Source organism: Nomascus leucogenys, chromosome 9, assembly GCF_006542625.1.
Source record: "Nomascus leucogenys isolate Asia chromosome 9, Asia_NLE_v1, whole genome shotgun sequence".
Taxonomy (NCBI): Eukaryota; Metazoa; Chordata; class Mammalia; order Primates; family Hylobatidae; genus Nomascus; species Nomascus leucogenys.
The window spans coordinates 96,175,061-96,190,205 of record NC_044389.1 but is presented as its reverse complement, the minus strand read 5'-3'; the positions used below and the strand labels follow the sequence as shown (position 1 = coordinate 96,190,205).

Here is a 15,145-nt window from a genome sequence, read left to right as displayed (position 1 = left end):
ACCAGCCTCAACCTGGCCAACATGATGAAACCCTATCTCTACTAAAAATACAAAAATTAGCCAGGCGTGGTGGCATGCCCCTGTAATCCCAGCTACTCGGGAGGCTGAGGCAGGAGAATCGCTTAAACCTGGGAGGCAGAGGTTGCAGTGAGCCAAGATTGTGCCACTGCACTCCAGCCTGGTCAACAGAGTGAGACTCTGTCTCAAAAAAAAAGGAAGAGTGAGAGGAGAGGAGAGAGGGAAGGAGGGAGAATTAATATGAATATAAATAACTGACATCTTTAAATAGCTTTGAGATCTGGGATTGAATGCACTAAAATAAAAAGAGCTGTCCAGATTTATTGATTGACAGTTTATGCATACCAGGCGAAAATACGTACTCATATACCACTATTTTTATGGTTGTAAATTCCAGTTTTCAGGCCAAAGGTAGTAAAAGTGGTAGATACTGGCAAAAGAAATGTAATATATTTGACAAAAGCTACGTTTTTAATTCCATGCAATTTGTACTCAACTGTTTTGCTATTTTTGTTTATAGTACTTCTGGGTGTTTTTTTTTTGTCTTATGTAAATAGTGACAAATTAGAGATAATATACAACATTTAATTGAACTATGACCAATATTTAGTTATGTAGCTTTAGGGACAGAAGATTTGTAGCTATTATATGAATTTACAAAAATTACAGTTTTAATTGTTTCATGGTAATCGTTATCGTGCAATCTTAGCTTCATTTATTGCCAACCTTCCCTTAATTGCATATGCAGCTTTGTTTTCAGTGGATCTTACATTCAAGAGAATTTGCATATTCATCGTTTGTAAACTCCCATTATGAGAAACCAGATTGCAGATGCATTCATAAATCATTTCCATAACCAAATTGCTTCAGTATTATCACAAATAAAAGTGAAAATGATGTATATTGAGTCTACAATGTTTTAAAAATTTTCATCAGGTTGTTCTTAGGTCATTTATTCATTTATCAAACAAGTATACATTGAGCACCTATTATGCCAATAATTTTTTTAGATAGTTGTGTGATAGCAGTGAGAAAACAAATAGTAATCATTGCATTCACCAAGCTTACAATTTAGTCAGGGAGAAAAATGATACTAAGCAAACAAAAAATATAGTTTATGTCAAGTGGTGATATTTGCTATGGAGAACAGTAAAGCAAAAAACCGTGATAAGAAGTTCCAGAAATGAGGATGATATGGTGACGTTTAAATAGTCAGTATGGTCACATTAAATATGTAATCCGAGAAAAATAGCCAAAGAATAGAGGAAATAAGCTATGTGAATATTAGATATGTTAACAAAAAGAGTCAAGCTCTGTAAAATATTAAAAGAGATTTATTCTGAGCCAAACATGAGTGACCAATGGCTCATGACACAGTCCTCAGGAGATCCTGAGAACAGGTGCCCAAGGTGGTTGGGCTACAAGTTGGTTTTATACAATTTGGGGAGACATAAAATATCAATGAATGCAAGATGTACATTGGTTGAGTTTAGAAAGGCAACAACTGGAAGAGGGGGCTTCCAGGTCATAGGTGGATTCAAAGATTTTCTGATTGACCATTGGTTGAGTTATTATCTAAAGACCTGGAATCAATAGAAAGTAATATCTAGGTTACAGTAAGAGCTGACAGAGACCAAGGTTTTATCATGTAGATGAAGCCTCCCAGTAGCAAGCTTCAGAGAGAATAGACTGTAGATGTTTCTTATCATACTTAGTTTGTTCTACCAGTAATTGCAAAAGGGAGGAGGGTATAATGAGGCATGTCTGGCTTCACTTTCCCATCATGGCCTGAACTAGTTTTACAGGTTAACTTTGGAATATCCATGAATGAGAGGAGGAGTCCATTCAGATGGTTGGGGCCTTAGGATTTAATTTTTTATTTATAGATCCAGCTATAAATGCAAAGGCCTTGAGGAAAGAGGCCTTGGTTTATATGAGGAAGGTCATAGTAAGGCATTGATGTTTACTTCATGTAGGATGAAAACCCGTGGAAGGGCTTTGAGCAGAGGAGACATGATCTGACCCACAAGATTATAGTGGAGCAGGGACAATGACAGGAACACAAATTAAGAAGTTACTAAGACGATTAGGAAAGAGATGATGTTTCCTGAGCCAGAGTTGGTAGTAGTAGTGGAGGTCATAAGATGTAGTTAGATTCTGAATATGTTTTATCGATAATGCAGAAATTTGCTGATGGATTGCATGTTTGGTGAGAGAGAGAGAGAGAGAGATGAGTCATGGAAGACTCCAAAGTTTTCACCTTAACTAGAAGGATGGGGTTTCATTAACTGGGATAAGAAAGGATGGGCCGGGCGTGGTGGCTCACGCCTGTAATCCCAGCACTTTGGGAGTCTGAGGTGGGCGGATCATGAGGTCAGGAGATCAAGACCATCCTGGCTAACACGGTGAAACCCCTTCTCTACTAAAAATACAAAAAATTAGCTGGGCGAGGTGGTGGGTGCCTGTAGTCCTTGCTACTTGGGAGGCTGAGGCAGGAGAATGGCGTGAACCTGGGGGGGTGGAGACAGCAGTGAGCTGAGATCATGCCTCTGTACTCCAGCCTGGGTGACAGAGCAAGACTCCATCTCAAAAAAAAAAAAAAAAAAAAAAAGAAAGGCTGTGGGAAGAGAAAGTTTAGGCAGAGAAAAATCAGAAGTTTGTTGAGATCGTAACCGCCCAAGGGGTTCACCTTGCCCACTGCCTCGACAGAGCTGATTCATCAAGACAGGGGAGTTGCAATAGAGAAAGAGTAATTCACACAGAGCCAGCTGTGCAGGAGACTGGAGTTGTATTATCACTCAAATCAGTCACCCTGAGCATTCAGGGTGCAGAATTTTTGAGGATAACTTGGTGGGTGGGGGGAAGCCAGTGAGCCAGGAGTGCTGACTGGTCAGAGATGAAATCATAGGGAGTTGGAGCTGTCTTCTTGTGCTCTGTCAGTTCCTGGGTGGGGGCCACAAGATCAGATGAGCCAGTTTATTGATCTGGGTGGGGCCAGCTGATCTATCAAGTTTAGGGTCTGCAAACTATCTCAAGCACTGGTCTTAGAAGCAGTTTAGGGAGAGTCAGAATCTTGTAGCCTCCAGCTGCATGACTCCTAAACCATAATTTCTATTCTCGTGGCTAATGTTAGTCCTACAAAGGCAATCTAGTTCCCAGACAAGAAGGAGGTCTGCTTAGGGACAGGGCTGTTACCATCCTTTTTTAAACTATAAACTAAGTTCCTCCCAAAGTTAGTCCAGTCTCCACCCAGGAATTAGCAAGGACAGCTTGGAAGTTGGAAGTAAGATGGAGTCGATTAAGTTAGATCTCTTTCACTGTCTCAGTCACACTTTCGCAAAGGTGGTTTCAAGATTTAGACCTATTTCTGTGACCCGAGGGAAGAGGCTTAAGTCAGTAACAGGATACTGCTGGAGTGTACAGTTGGAGTCCAGCAAAAATTTGGGGCCTGAGATATAATTTTATGAGTCATCAGCATTTAGGAAAGGGTTTAGTAGCATGTGACTAGGTGATATTAACAAGGTTGTGGGTGTGTAGAGAGGAGAAGAGATGGAGGGACTGAGCTTTGAGGCAGTCTCATGTTGAGCAGATGAGGGAAAACCACAAAAGAGACTGAGAAGAAAAAATAGGTGGTAACACAATCAGAAAACCAGAAAAGAGTTTTATGCAAAAGGCTGGTGAAGAAAATATTTCAAGAAAAAGGGAGGGATCAGCTCTGTCCAATATTACTGATATGTCAAGTATGTTGATGAAAAAAATTAAATATGAGATTTAGCAATATAGAGGTCAATCTTGATATATGCAGTTTCAGGGGAGTGGTAAAGGTGACCAAAAAACAAACAAACAAATAAGGAATAAAATACTGATCCATGCTACAACATGGATGAACCTCAAAAACATTTTGCTGAGTGAAAGAAACCAAGCCCAAAGGCTACAACCTCATGATTCCATTTATGTGAAATAGCAGAGTCGGCAAATCCGTAGAGATAGAAAGCAGATGTAGTGGCTGCCAGGGTAGCAGGGAGAAGAGAGAATGGTGAAGTGACTGATGGGTACAGGTGATGAAAATGTCTTGGAATTAGGTAGTTTGATGATTGCACAACATTTCAAATTTAATAAAAGCCACTGACTTGTACACTTTTTTGTTGTTGTTAAAGCAGAGTTTCACTCTTGTTGCCCAAGCTGGAGTGCAGTGGCATGATCTCAGCTCACTGCAACCTCTGCCTCCCAGGTTCAATTGATTCTCCTGTCTCAGCCTCCTGAGTAGCTGGGACTACAGGCATGCGCCACCACACCCGGCTAATTTGTGTATTTCTAGTAGAGACGGAGTTTCGCCATGTTGGCCAGGCTGATCTTGAACTCCTGATCTCAGGTGATCCACCTGCCTCAGCCTCCCAAACTGCTGGGATTACAGGCATGAGGCACTGTGCCCGGCCTTTTTTTTTTTATTTTTATTTTTATTTTTTGAGTTGGACTCTCACTCTGTTGCCCAGGCTAAAGTGCAGTGGTGCGATCTTGGCTCACTGCAACCTCTGCCTCCTGGGTTCAAGCAATTCTCCTGCCTCAGATTTCCTAGCTGGGATTACAGGCGTGTGCCACCATGCCTTGCTAATTTTTGTATTTTTAGTAGAGATGGGGTTTCACCATGTTGGCCAGGCTGGTCTCGAACTCCTGAACTCAAGTGATCCACCTGCCTCGGCCTCCCAAAGTGCTGCGATTACAGTTGTGAGCCACTGTGCCCAGCCTACTTGTACACTTTAACATAGATAAAATGGAAATGGTTAATTATATGTTTTGTGAAGTTTTTCTGAATTAAAAAAAAAAACTGTTATTGACATAGGTTCAAGAGGGAATAGGAGGGGAAAGAACTGGTGTTGGAGTCAGTGTGAGAATAGGCAGAACTTTGAGAAGTTAGTTGGAGAAGGTTGTTGGATCAGGAGAATGTTTTTCTAAGATGGATGAAGTTTTGGCCATTTAGGTCCTGAAGGAAATGATCTCGTAGAGAAAGAGAACACATCGTTGTAAATGAGAGGAGAGGAAATTGGCAGCATGATTCCTTAAATAGCCAAGCAGAGGTGAAATTTCTGTCTAAATGGAAGACGTCATCTAGAGAAGGGCATGGAGAGTTGACCCACTCCTACAGGGGGCAAAGCATGTGGACAGCCGGCCAATGAGATTGATGATGGGACTTGTAAAGTTTTCTTCTGATTTCTCTCATTTTCCCAATGAAATGTGAAGCAAGGTGGTGAGCTGAGAATGACAATAGGGAAGGAAGAGCTGGAAGTTAAAAGAGGGAATAGAAGGCTTTGAATAGTTGTCTAGGAATGCCGAAAAGGAAAGAATGAGGGTCACCCTGATGCCATGGAGTGAGTAGTCATGAATACGAAGTCATTTCAGTCTGCATGATTGTGGACAAAGTGAAATCTGCATGATTTCTTTCTTTTTTATTTTTTTGAGATGGAGTCTCGCTCTGTCGCCCAGGCTGGAGTGCAGTGGCGCAATCTCGGCTCACTACAAGCTCCGCCTCCCGGGTTCACGCCATTCTCCTGCCTCAGCCTCTCTGAGTAGCTGGGACTACAGGCGCCCACCACCACGCCCGGCTAATTTTTTGTATTTTTAGTAGAGACGGGTTTTCACCGTGGTCTCGATCTCCTGACCTCGTGATCTGCCCGCCTCGGCCTCCCAAAGTGCTGGGATTACAAGCATGAGCCACCGCACCCGGGGAAATCTGCATGATTTCTTCACTCATTCAGCTGCACAGAAACAGGCTAGAGTAGTTGAAGGGATATATTTTCTAGAGTTTTTGCCATGAGAGTATGGAGAAGTTTGAGCATGGCCAGGGAGTGATTGCTTGTCTGACATCTGTAATAAAGGAAATGAAGACAAGATAGGTGAGGGAAATAATTGAAAAGAATTTCGGATCCTGGGCTTGTAGAGCCTGGTGCAGTTGAAATATTGTTAGAGTAGAGATATGAAAATAAGTGAGCTGGACAGATAGGGATGATGGTTGGGGAGTGGACCACTTGAAATGAAGACAAGGAAACGTTATCATCATTAGTATTGGTAATACTCATTTTGAAGAGTGGTGGCAAAGGTTGTTTTTCATCAAAGTTCTCCTTCAAGGTCATCAATAAGAAGAGATCAAGAAACCGAGAAGCAAATAAAAGTGAATACTAAAATGACAAAGAATGACAGTGAGCTCAGAGCTAGAATCTTCAGGGGTTGAGGGGCAGGGTATCCTCAGGGCTCACCTACAGTGTCTGTAGGTGATTGTAACAAGCTGGAACAGTGAGGGGTGCCATTTGACATGAGAGTCAAAGCTTGGGTATTTAGGAAGGTCAGAGGGAGAATTGTCTGCAAGTGGTATATGGGCAGGAAGGACTCCTAGTCTACCTTCAAGTCTGATATTGGGGGGCTTGGGGAAAAGAAAACAAAAAAACAGGCACAATTTTTTTTTTTTTTTGAGATGGAGTCTTGCTCTGTCGCCCAGGGTGGAGTGAAGTGGCGTGACCTTGGCTCACTGCAACCTCCGCCTCCTGGGTTCAAGCAATTCTCCTGCCTCAGCCTCCCTAGTAGCCAGGATTATGGACGCATGCCACCACACCCAGCTAATTTTTGTATTTTTAGTAGAGACGGGGTTTCACCATGTTGGCCAGGCACATCTTGAACTCCTGACCTCAGGTGATCCACCCACCTTGGCCTCCCAAAGTACAGCCCATGCCTGAGATTACAGGTGTGAGCCACCATGGCCGGCCGACAGGCACAATTTGAGAAAGCTCCAGAGAAAGCAGTTCCAGGGAAGATCCACCTTCCAGGTTTAAGGGGACACCATATCTTGTATTGGACACATGTACAACTGTCCTTCAAGTAGTAGACTCTGAGTTCCAACATTAGGGCAATTTTTTTACTCCTATGAACGATTGGCTTTGGGGCTTGCCAGTCACTACGGAGATATGATTAAAATCCCAAAACATTGGCATGGTTGTTTTGTTCTGTTTTTCTCTGTCTCTATTTGAGTGGTGTGTGTGCGTTTGTGAGTGAGAGAGATAGGGTTACCTAAAGGGTGATGATACCATAAAGAGAAATTGGTTATAGAGTGCTTTGTAGAATGAATATTAACATTAAAACAAAATACTTGAGTCTTTCCAGTTGCACCTGCATTTCACTTCTTGCCAATCTTTAAATTTAACAGATGGAATTTTACTGTGTCAAGAAGCATTGAATGCTGAGCAGGAGCTATGCCATCCAGATACAGATCTCTGCAGATTTGATGCTACAGATGAAGAGTTGAGCTGTAAGTGTTAAATTGAGATATTCACTTTTCTGATGTATATGCAATATGTGAGACTCAGAGACCACTCACAGGAATATGCACACGCCAACCTTTGTTGACATTAATGTCCTAGTTTTAGCTGGAGTGTTATTGGGAGGCTGTGGTGGTTTATACTAAATACATCAATTTAAGGCGATGTCATTTTGTGAAACAAACTAAAGCCATTGTAGAATTATATGCAATGTTTCTTCTGTAAAATTTCAGTGTGATTATGAATAGTAAATAATTTAAACTAACTAATCTAATCCCATAAAGTAGATAAGGTAAAATATAAAGCCATTTTAAAAATTGTTGACTGGGTATGGTGGCTCATGCCTGTAATCCCAGCACTTTGGGAGGCCGGGATGAGAGGATTGCTTGAGGCTAAGAGCTCAAAATTAGCCTGGGCAATATAGCAAGATTCCATCTCTACCAAAAAAAAAAAATTACCTGGGCATGGTGGCGTGCACCTGTGGTCCTAGCTACTTGGGATGTTGAGGCTGTAAGATTGCTTGAGCCCAGGAGTTTGAGGCTACAGTGGGCTATGATTGCACCACTGCATTTGGCCTGGGTGGCAGAACAAGACCCTGTCTCTTAAAAAAATTAAAACATATTGTGACTGAAGTGGTGACACATACAAGAAAAACTAGGAATCTCCTTTTTTATGGCAATGGGTCTCATTTGAGAGGATATTGTACACGTGGATCAACTGAGAAACTTTTGCAAAATGGAGTTGCTGGTACACTCTAAGTCTTATTGAATCCCAACTTACAGATATAAATTAGTGTATGCTGATGTGTATGTGTGTATATAAGCCTTTTGGTTGATTACAACACATAACTTGGTTAAGCAGCCACTCTAGCAGACTAATAGTCCACCAAGATCTTTTTCTCCCGTTTAGTGTGTCAGGCCTGTGGGTTTGAATTTGACATGTGTGAGTGGACGTCAGAAACATCTGCTGGCCGAATTTCCTGGATGCGCACAAAAGCGAGAGAGGTCCCTGCATTCGAATCCACACCTCAGCGGGATCAAGGAGGTGATGATGAAGGTAGAAAAAAAATAATATCTTTTATGTATTACTTTCAGAATTCTGCTTTGTGGTGACTAGTTGTAAGACATTACATAGGAGGCCTTGGTGAATATACTGAGTATATTTTATTGAAAATACATTCTGCCATAGGAGCTGAAGGTGAAAATAACAATTATGTTTCCAACAGTGTAAAAGAAGAATTATACTAGGTTAACAATATTTTTTAAGTTTTATTACTTGCTTCAGGAGTTATTATTGTGTGAACAAAAAGGCTTTTTTTTTTGTTAAGCCTGTTAGCTTTTTTTTTTTTTGAGACAGAGTCTCACTCTGTCACCCAGGCTGGAATGCAGTGGCAAGATCTCGGCTCACTGCAACCCCCGCCTCCTGGGTTGAAGCGATTCTTCTGTCTCAGCCTTCCAAGTAGCTGGGACTACACGCATGTGCCACCATGCCTGGCTAATTTTTGAATTTTTAGTAGAGACAGGAATTCACCATGTTGGCCAAGCTGGTATCGAACTCCTGACCTCAAGTGATCCCCCTACCTTAGCCTCCGGAAGTGCTGGGATTACAGGTGGGAGCCATCATGCCCGGCCAAGTCTGCTAGCTCTTTCTCTCTATCTTTCTTTCTTTCTTTCTTTTTCTTTCTTTCTTTCTTTCTTTCTTTCTTTCTTTCTTTCTTTCTTTCCTTCTTTCTCTTTCTTTCTTTTTCTTTCTTTTTCTTTCTTTCTTTCTTTTTCTTTCTTTCTTTCTTCTTTCTTTCTTTCTTTCTTCCTTCCTTCCTTCCTTCCTTCCTCCCTCCTCCCTCCCTCCCTCCCTCTCTCTCTCTCTCTCTTTCTTCCTTCCTTCCTTCCTTCTTCTTCCTTCCTTCCTTCCTTCCTTTCTTTTCTCACTTTCTCTCTTTCCTTCAACACCGCTGTGTTGTCAATCGGTTTCTTCCTCTTGCTAACATATAAATTTGTATTTTCTGTTTACTTTTATTCTTTTTGCTTTTTTTCTTTCTTCCTTTTCTTGGAGGGGTGAGTATTGTTACATTTTTATTTTTATTTTTTTCACTGATCTGGAAGCTTTAATTTATATATCTTATTGTTATGACTATTCTTAATTTTTAGGATATATTCTTTATATGAAATTTCTTTAACAAAACCTAAAGTGCTTTAGTATTTCTGCCTTCTTGAGTATGAGAAAGACCAAACTACCATTTAATTATTTTTTGGTCCTGAGTTACATTTGAACATTATAAAGAGTTTTAAGTTCAATATCTTGTTATGCTACTTATAATTATTAAGGTTATATATTTCATTATTTTTCTTACTCACCATTGTTTTTTAGATTTTATGCTTTCCTTCTTGGTTCCCTTATTGCATTGCAAATGTTGACTCTTTAATCAATTGTTCTTTTATTTAGAAAAGATCTGTGGTGATGAGCTCCCATAGTACCTGTAAACTTAAAATGTTTTAAAATTGTTCTCACTTCGAAATAATAATTTATCTGGTCACACAATTTTAGAATTTTTTTTTTAATTTCTAAGTACACGGTGATTTTCCCTGTTTAGCTTCTGATATGTGCTATAGTGACGGAGAAGTCTGAGTGCATGTAATGGTTTTCAATTTAATGCAGATTTTTTTTTTTTGAGACGGAGTCTTGCTCTGTCGCCCAGTGCAGTGGCGCAATCTCGGCTCACTGCAAGCTTCGCCTCCCAGGTTCATGCCATTCTCCTGCCTCAGCCTCTCCGAGTAGCTGGGACTACAGGCGCCTGCCACCACGCCCGGCTAATTTTTTTTTTTGTATTTTTAGTAGAGACAGGGTTTCACCATGGTCTCGATCTCCTGACCTCGTGATCCGCCTGCCTCGGCCTCCCAAAGTGCTGGGATTATAGGCTTGAGCCACCACGCCCGGCCCAGTTTAATGCAGATTTCAAAAATGTTTCTTTATCTTTGTTATTTGAAAAGTTCAGTATGATGAGTGCAGGAATGAGTACATGTTTAATTTTTAATGCTCAGAATGCACACATATCATCACTTGCAGAAATTATGTTATTCTATTCAAGTAATTCTCTCTTACTCCCTCTAATCTTTTCATCTTGAGTTTCTATTAAACACAACTAATGTTCACACTCCATAACTTGACTGCTCCTTTTTATTTTCTATATAATTTACTCTATTTTGAGTTACATTTCAGGGCTTCTGGTACATGAATTTTCTCTTTGACACTATGGCTAGTCCAGGTTATATTCTGCCTATTGGACATTTAATTTAAAGTCTTAATTTATTTTTGTTTTAAGTTTATACTTGCTAATATTTTCTTATTTATTTCCTAGTGTATCTTAATATGTTTTTAATAGAATGTATTAGAATTGTATGAAATTTTCTTTTTTGTACAATTTATAAATATAATTAGTTTTTGCTGTCTTTAGCATTATATTTATATATTTTATTGTGCAGATTATTATTTTTTATTTTTTTGGAGATAGCAGTAATATTATTATTATTATTATTATTTATTTTATTTAAGTTCCAGGCTACGTGTGCAGGATGTGCAGGTTTGTTACATAAGTAAACACGTGCTGTGGTGGTTGGCTGCACCTGTCAACCCATTACCTAGGTATTAAGACCAGTGTGCAGATCGGGCGCGGTGGCTCACGCTTGTAATCCCAGCAATTTGGGAGGCCGAGGCGGGTGGATCACGAGGTCAGGAGATCGAGACCATGGTGAAACCCCGTCTCTACTAAGAATACAAAAAATTAGCCGGGCATGGTGGCGGGCTCCTGTAGTCCCAGCTACTCGGAGAGGCTGAGGCAGGAGAATGGCGTGAACCCGGGAGGCGGAGCTTGCAGTGAGCCGAGATTGCGCCACTGCACTCCAGCCTGGGCGACAGAGCGAGACTCCGTCTCAAAAAAACAAAAAAACAGACCAGTGTGCATTAGCTATTTATCCCAATGCTCTCCCTCCCCTCACCCCTCAACAGGCCCCAGTGTGTGTTGTTCCCCTCCCTGTGTCTGCGTTCAAGTTATTCAGCTCCCACATATAAGTGAGAACATGTGGTGCTTGGCTTTCTGTTCCAGCATTAGTTTTCTCAGGATAATGGCTTCCAGCTCCATCCATGCTCCTGCAAAAGACATGATCTCATTCCTTTTTATGGATGTATAGTATTCCATGGTGTATATGTACCACATTTCCTTTATCCAGTCTATCATTGATGGACATTTGGGTTGATTCCATGTCTTTGCTATTGTGAATAGTGTACAGACTACTTTCAAAAAGATTAATAGACTTTACTTTTTAGAATTACTCTTTTCAAACTGCTTTTTGCCTTGCAGGTGCCTTGTAATTTTCTGTTGAAAGTCAGACATGATTTACTGTGTAAAAGACATTAATGTAAATAGTGTAAGCTTTTACATTACGTTTATCCAGCTAAGGATTATATTATGCTTAGTATTTGCTGTAGCTGTAAATATCTGAGGCTAAAATTTGGTCTCACGTTCCTGTTTTTGTCTTTCTTGTTGTATTTGGGTTTCCTTAGAGACTTCTTTTTAAATAAACATCAGAGACATGTAGCAGTTTCAGTAGCATGAAGAAGCAATTTCAGACTTTATTTTTGAAAATGAAGTTGTAAAATTATAGAAATCTCTTTATAAATCTGTGTTGTCAATGTTATTAAGTTCAAGAACAGCTCAAATTGGTTTTAAATATCAGATGGGGAAAAACTTATATACAGTATCTTTATGTAAAACAAAATCCATAGGTGACATTTAAAAGGACTGTAGATATCTCATACCTCTATGTGGCTTGGTAAGAAAGAAGGCATTTTAAGTTGTATTTCCTAAAACTATAAAGGATTTTCTACAAAAAGTAAATCAAAAAATCATCCAGAGGGGCAAGAATTCTGGGAAGGATGAAGAGAAATTCTTGATTAAAAAAAGGATTGAATTGTGATATTTAAAAGAAAATGACAATAATTTGGTGGTATAGCAATTTGTATATGTAGGTTTCTTTTATAGGAATCTTGAATTTTTACAAAAGGATATTATCAAATTTTGATTATAGAAATTGGGAGATTTCTCTACATATTAGAAATAATATATAACAATGAAAACCTGTTATTTGTAGTTGATGTAATCATTTGAAAGCATTCTATCCTTTTAAGTAAAATATTTGTGTTTTAAGTCTGGTTTTGAAAACTTCAGAAATGTAATAGTTTTAGTCAGACAGAAAGAAGCTAATGTTTTCCTAAATTGCTTATTTTTGTTTTATCTTTCAGGTTATTATGTGTGGGTAGGGGCTAAGCATGCTTTCACTCTTAACCATTTAGACAGCAGGGCTTATCTAAATAGCTCTGTGTGTCATTGCCTGGGCAAGAGCTGTCATCTTCAATTCTATTATGCTATGGAAAGCAGTGTCCTGAGAGTAAGACTGTATAATAATAAGGTAAGAAGAAAGTTGCATTTATTTCAAATTCATGGAATCAATGAAGTTTCTAACTCTTGGCAACTTGTGTTTCAATTTCTCAGTTGCGCATAGGCTTTTATTCTTTAACTTGACTTTATTTGGTATACTTTTAAAAAGAATTATTAAGAAACTGGCATAGGGAACACTCTCATGTACAAAAGTTAATGTGATAACTTGCCCAATATTATTTCATACCGTTTTCAAAATTCATGAAAGTGTATTAAAGAAAGTATAGATCTAATAAAAATGAGATAGCTGAGATTCTGTATTGTGAGCTCTGTACTGAAGCTCTGTTGTGATCTGTTTTGGATATTACATCTATATATCATTTGAACTATAAATATAATGGTTAAAACTTACTTGTTTGGGTAGCAGTAGACATAATTTTTAAGACTGGTAATTATCGATTAAATATTGAAAAATGGCACACTGGGTAGAGTGAGTCCTTCTTCTCTCTCTCCTTGTCCAATATGCTCAATGAGTTCTAAAGTGTAAAGTTGAGTGAGTACTCCAATTAGTATAACAGATAAAAACAAACTGACAGCTGATTCCATAGTATGGGAAAACACCCTGCTTTTTCTACTCTTACGCACTCAGCACTCCCAATATCTCACTTCTGACACCACATGCATGTTTTTTTTCCAACACAGCAATTCATTTCTCTAGCAGACACCAACTGAGTGTCCTATGATTTGCCTCAATTCTGACACTAGCTACCTGGAGATAGTACAGATTCCATGGGTTGAGGTCTCAGGCCCACAAGACTACCCCTACTTCAGATGTCAATCACAAGCTTTCTATTGTGAGTTGTGCCTCTTTCCTACCACCTATAAATCAGAGTTCCCATGGCCCTCTTCTTAGGTTTGAGAATTTGCTAGGATGGCTCACAGAATTCAGGAAAACATTTTACTCATGTTTACCCATTTATTATTAGAAATGTAGATGAAAAACCATATGGAAGAGATGAATAGAGCAAGGTATGTGGGAAGAGGGGTGGTGCTTTGCTTCCATGCATTCCCGGGTGTACACCCTCCAGGAACCAGCACGTGTTCAGCAATCTGGAAGCTCTCTGAAACCTGTACTTCAGGAATTTGTATAGAGGATTCATCACATAGCTATGATCAATTATTAGTTCAATTTCCAGCCCCTCTCTTCTTCCCCGAAGAGGTGGGGCTGAAAGTTCCAAGCTTCTAATCGTAGCTTGATCTTTCTGGTGATGAGTCCCCTAAGATTCTATTAACATCCCTATTGATTAGGAAATTAACAGGTTTTTGGGAACTCTCTGCCAGAAACTGGAGATGAATAAATATATTCTTAATAAATAATATATAATGCATAATTATATGTAATATAATATGTAACAAATAACATATTATTTTATGTATCCATATTTATATGGATTCACATTACATCTATATCGATATGAGATATCTATAGCTATAGATATATATCTCTACACATCCATATAGATGTAAATATATAGATAAATATGGATGTGATATATATATACATATATCACATGTCTATAGATGTGAATGTGATATATATACATCTCCCCACACATCCATATACACACATACAGATATATTAAGTAATATACATATGTATATACATTCTTTTTTAATTGGATGAGGTATAATTTTCCTGGCATTCTAGAACTTGTTATGTTTTTGTGATTTTTGCAATAGTACCTTGCAGTCACTGCCCTGCAATCTATTTAATATGTTTCATTCCATTTGGTAAGGTGTGGGGGGGAGGAAGAAAAGGAGACAACATCGCCCTATCCTTCCTGCAGCACTACAAACTGTCCAGATAGGTGGGATTAATTTTACCGAAAAGGAAGGGAGAAAAAATTTAACTGTATGCATGTATGTTCCACCATTCATGCCTCAATATTTCAGTTGCTGTCACCTGTGCTGTTTGAACCAATCCCAATGAGCCTCCATGCAATCTGCAACATTCTATAATTTCCAACTCCTTCTTCAATAAAGGCATACTAGAGAAATTCTAGAATAATTTCATTGAGTTTAAATTATGGTTAAAAATGTTTAAATTATATATGTGGGCCTATGGTAGTGCTTTTCAGATGACAGATAATTATTTCATTAAAATTGAATGAGTTCTTAGCCTAAATTTAAGTAGAAATTTGTATGATAATATGGTCTAATCCTGAGGATTATTTTAATCTGCTCTGAAAATTAGTGATGTATTTTAATAGTTTCAATGCATGTAGAATGGAATTATGTATTTAATTATGAATGTGTGTATGTATTGTGTATGTAATTATGAATGTGTATATGTATTGTGTAATTACGAATGTGTGTATTTAGTATGTATGTA

At 38.9% G+C, this 15,145-nt stretch overlaps 1 protein-coding gene across 1 annotated transcript in view; it reads left to right on the top strand.

Annotated features, from left to right (window-relative positions):
* MALRD1 (MAM and LDL receptor class A domain containing 1) overlaps positions 1-15,145 on the top strand; it is a 682,931-nt gene that overhangs the window by 69,410 nt on the left and 598,376 nt on the right. Inside the window, exons 6-8 of the mRNA XM_012499583.2 lie at positions 7,211-7,312; positions 8,232-8,378; positions 12,618-12,784. Of these exons, the coding sequence (XP_012355037.2) occupies positions 7,211-7,312; positions 8,232-8,378; positions 12,618-12,784 (416 nt within the window). The remainder of the gene's footprint in view (positions 1-7,210; positions 7,313-8,231; positions 8,379-12,617; positions 12,785-15,145) is intronic.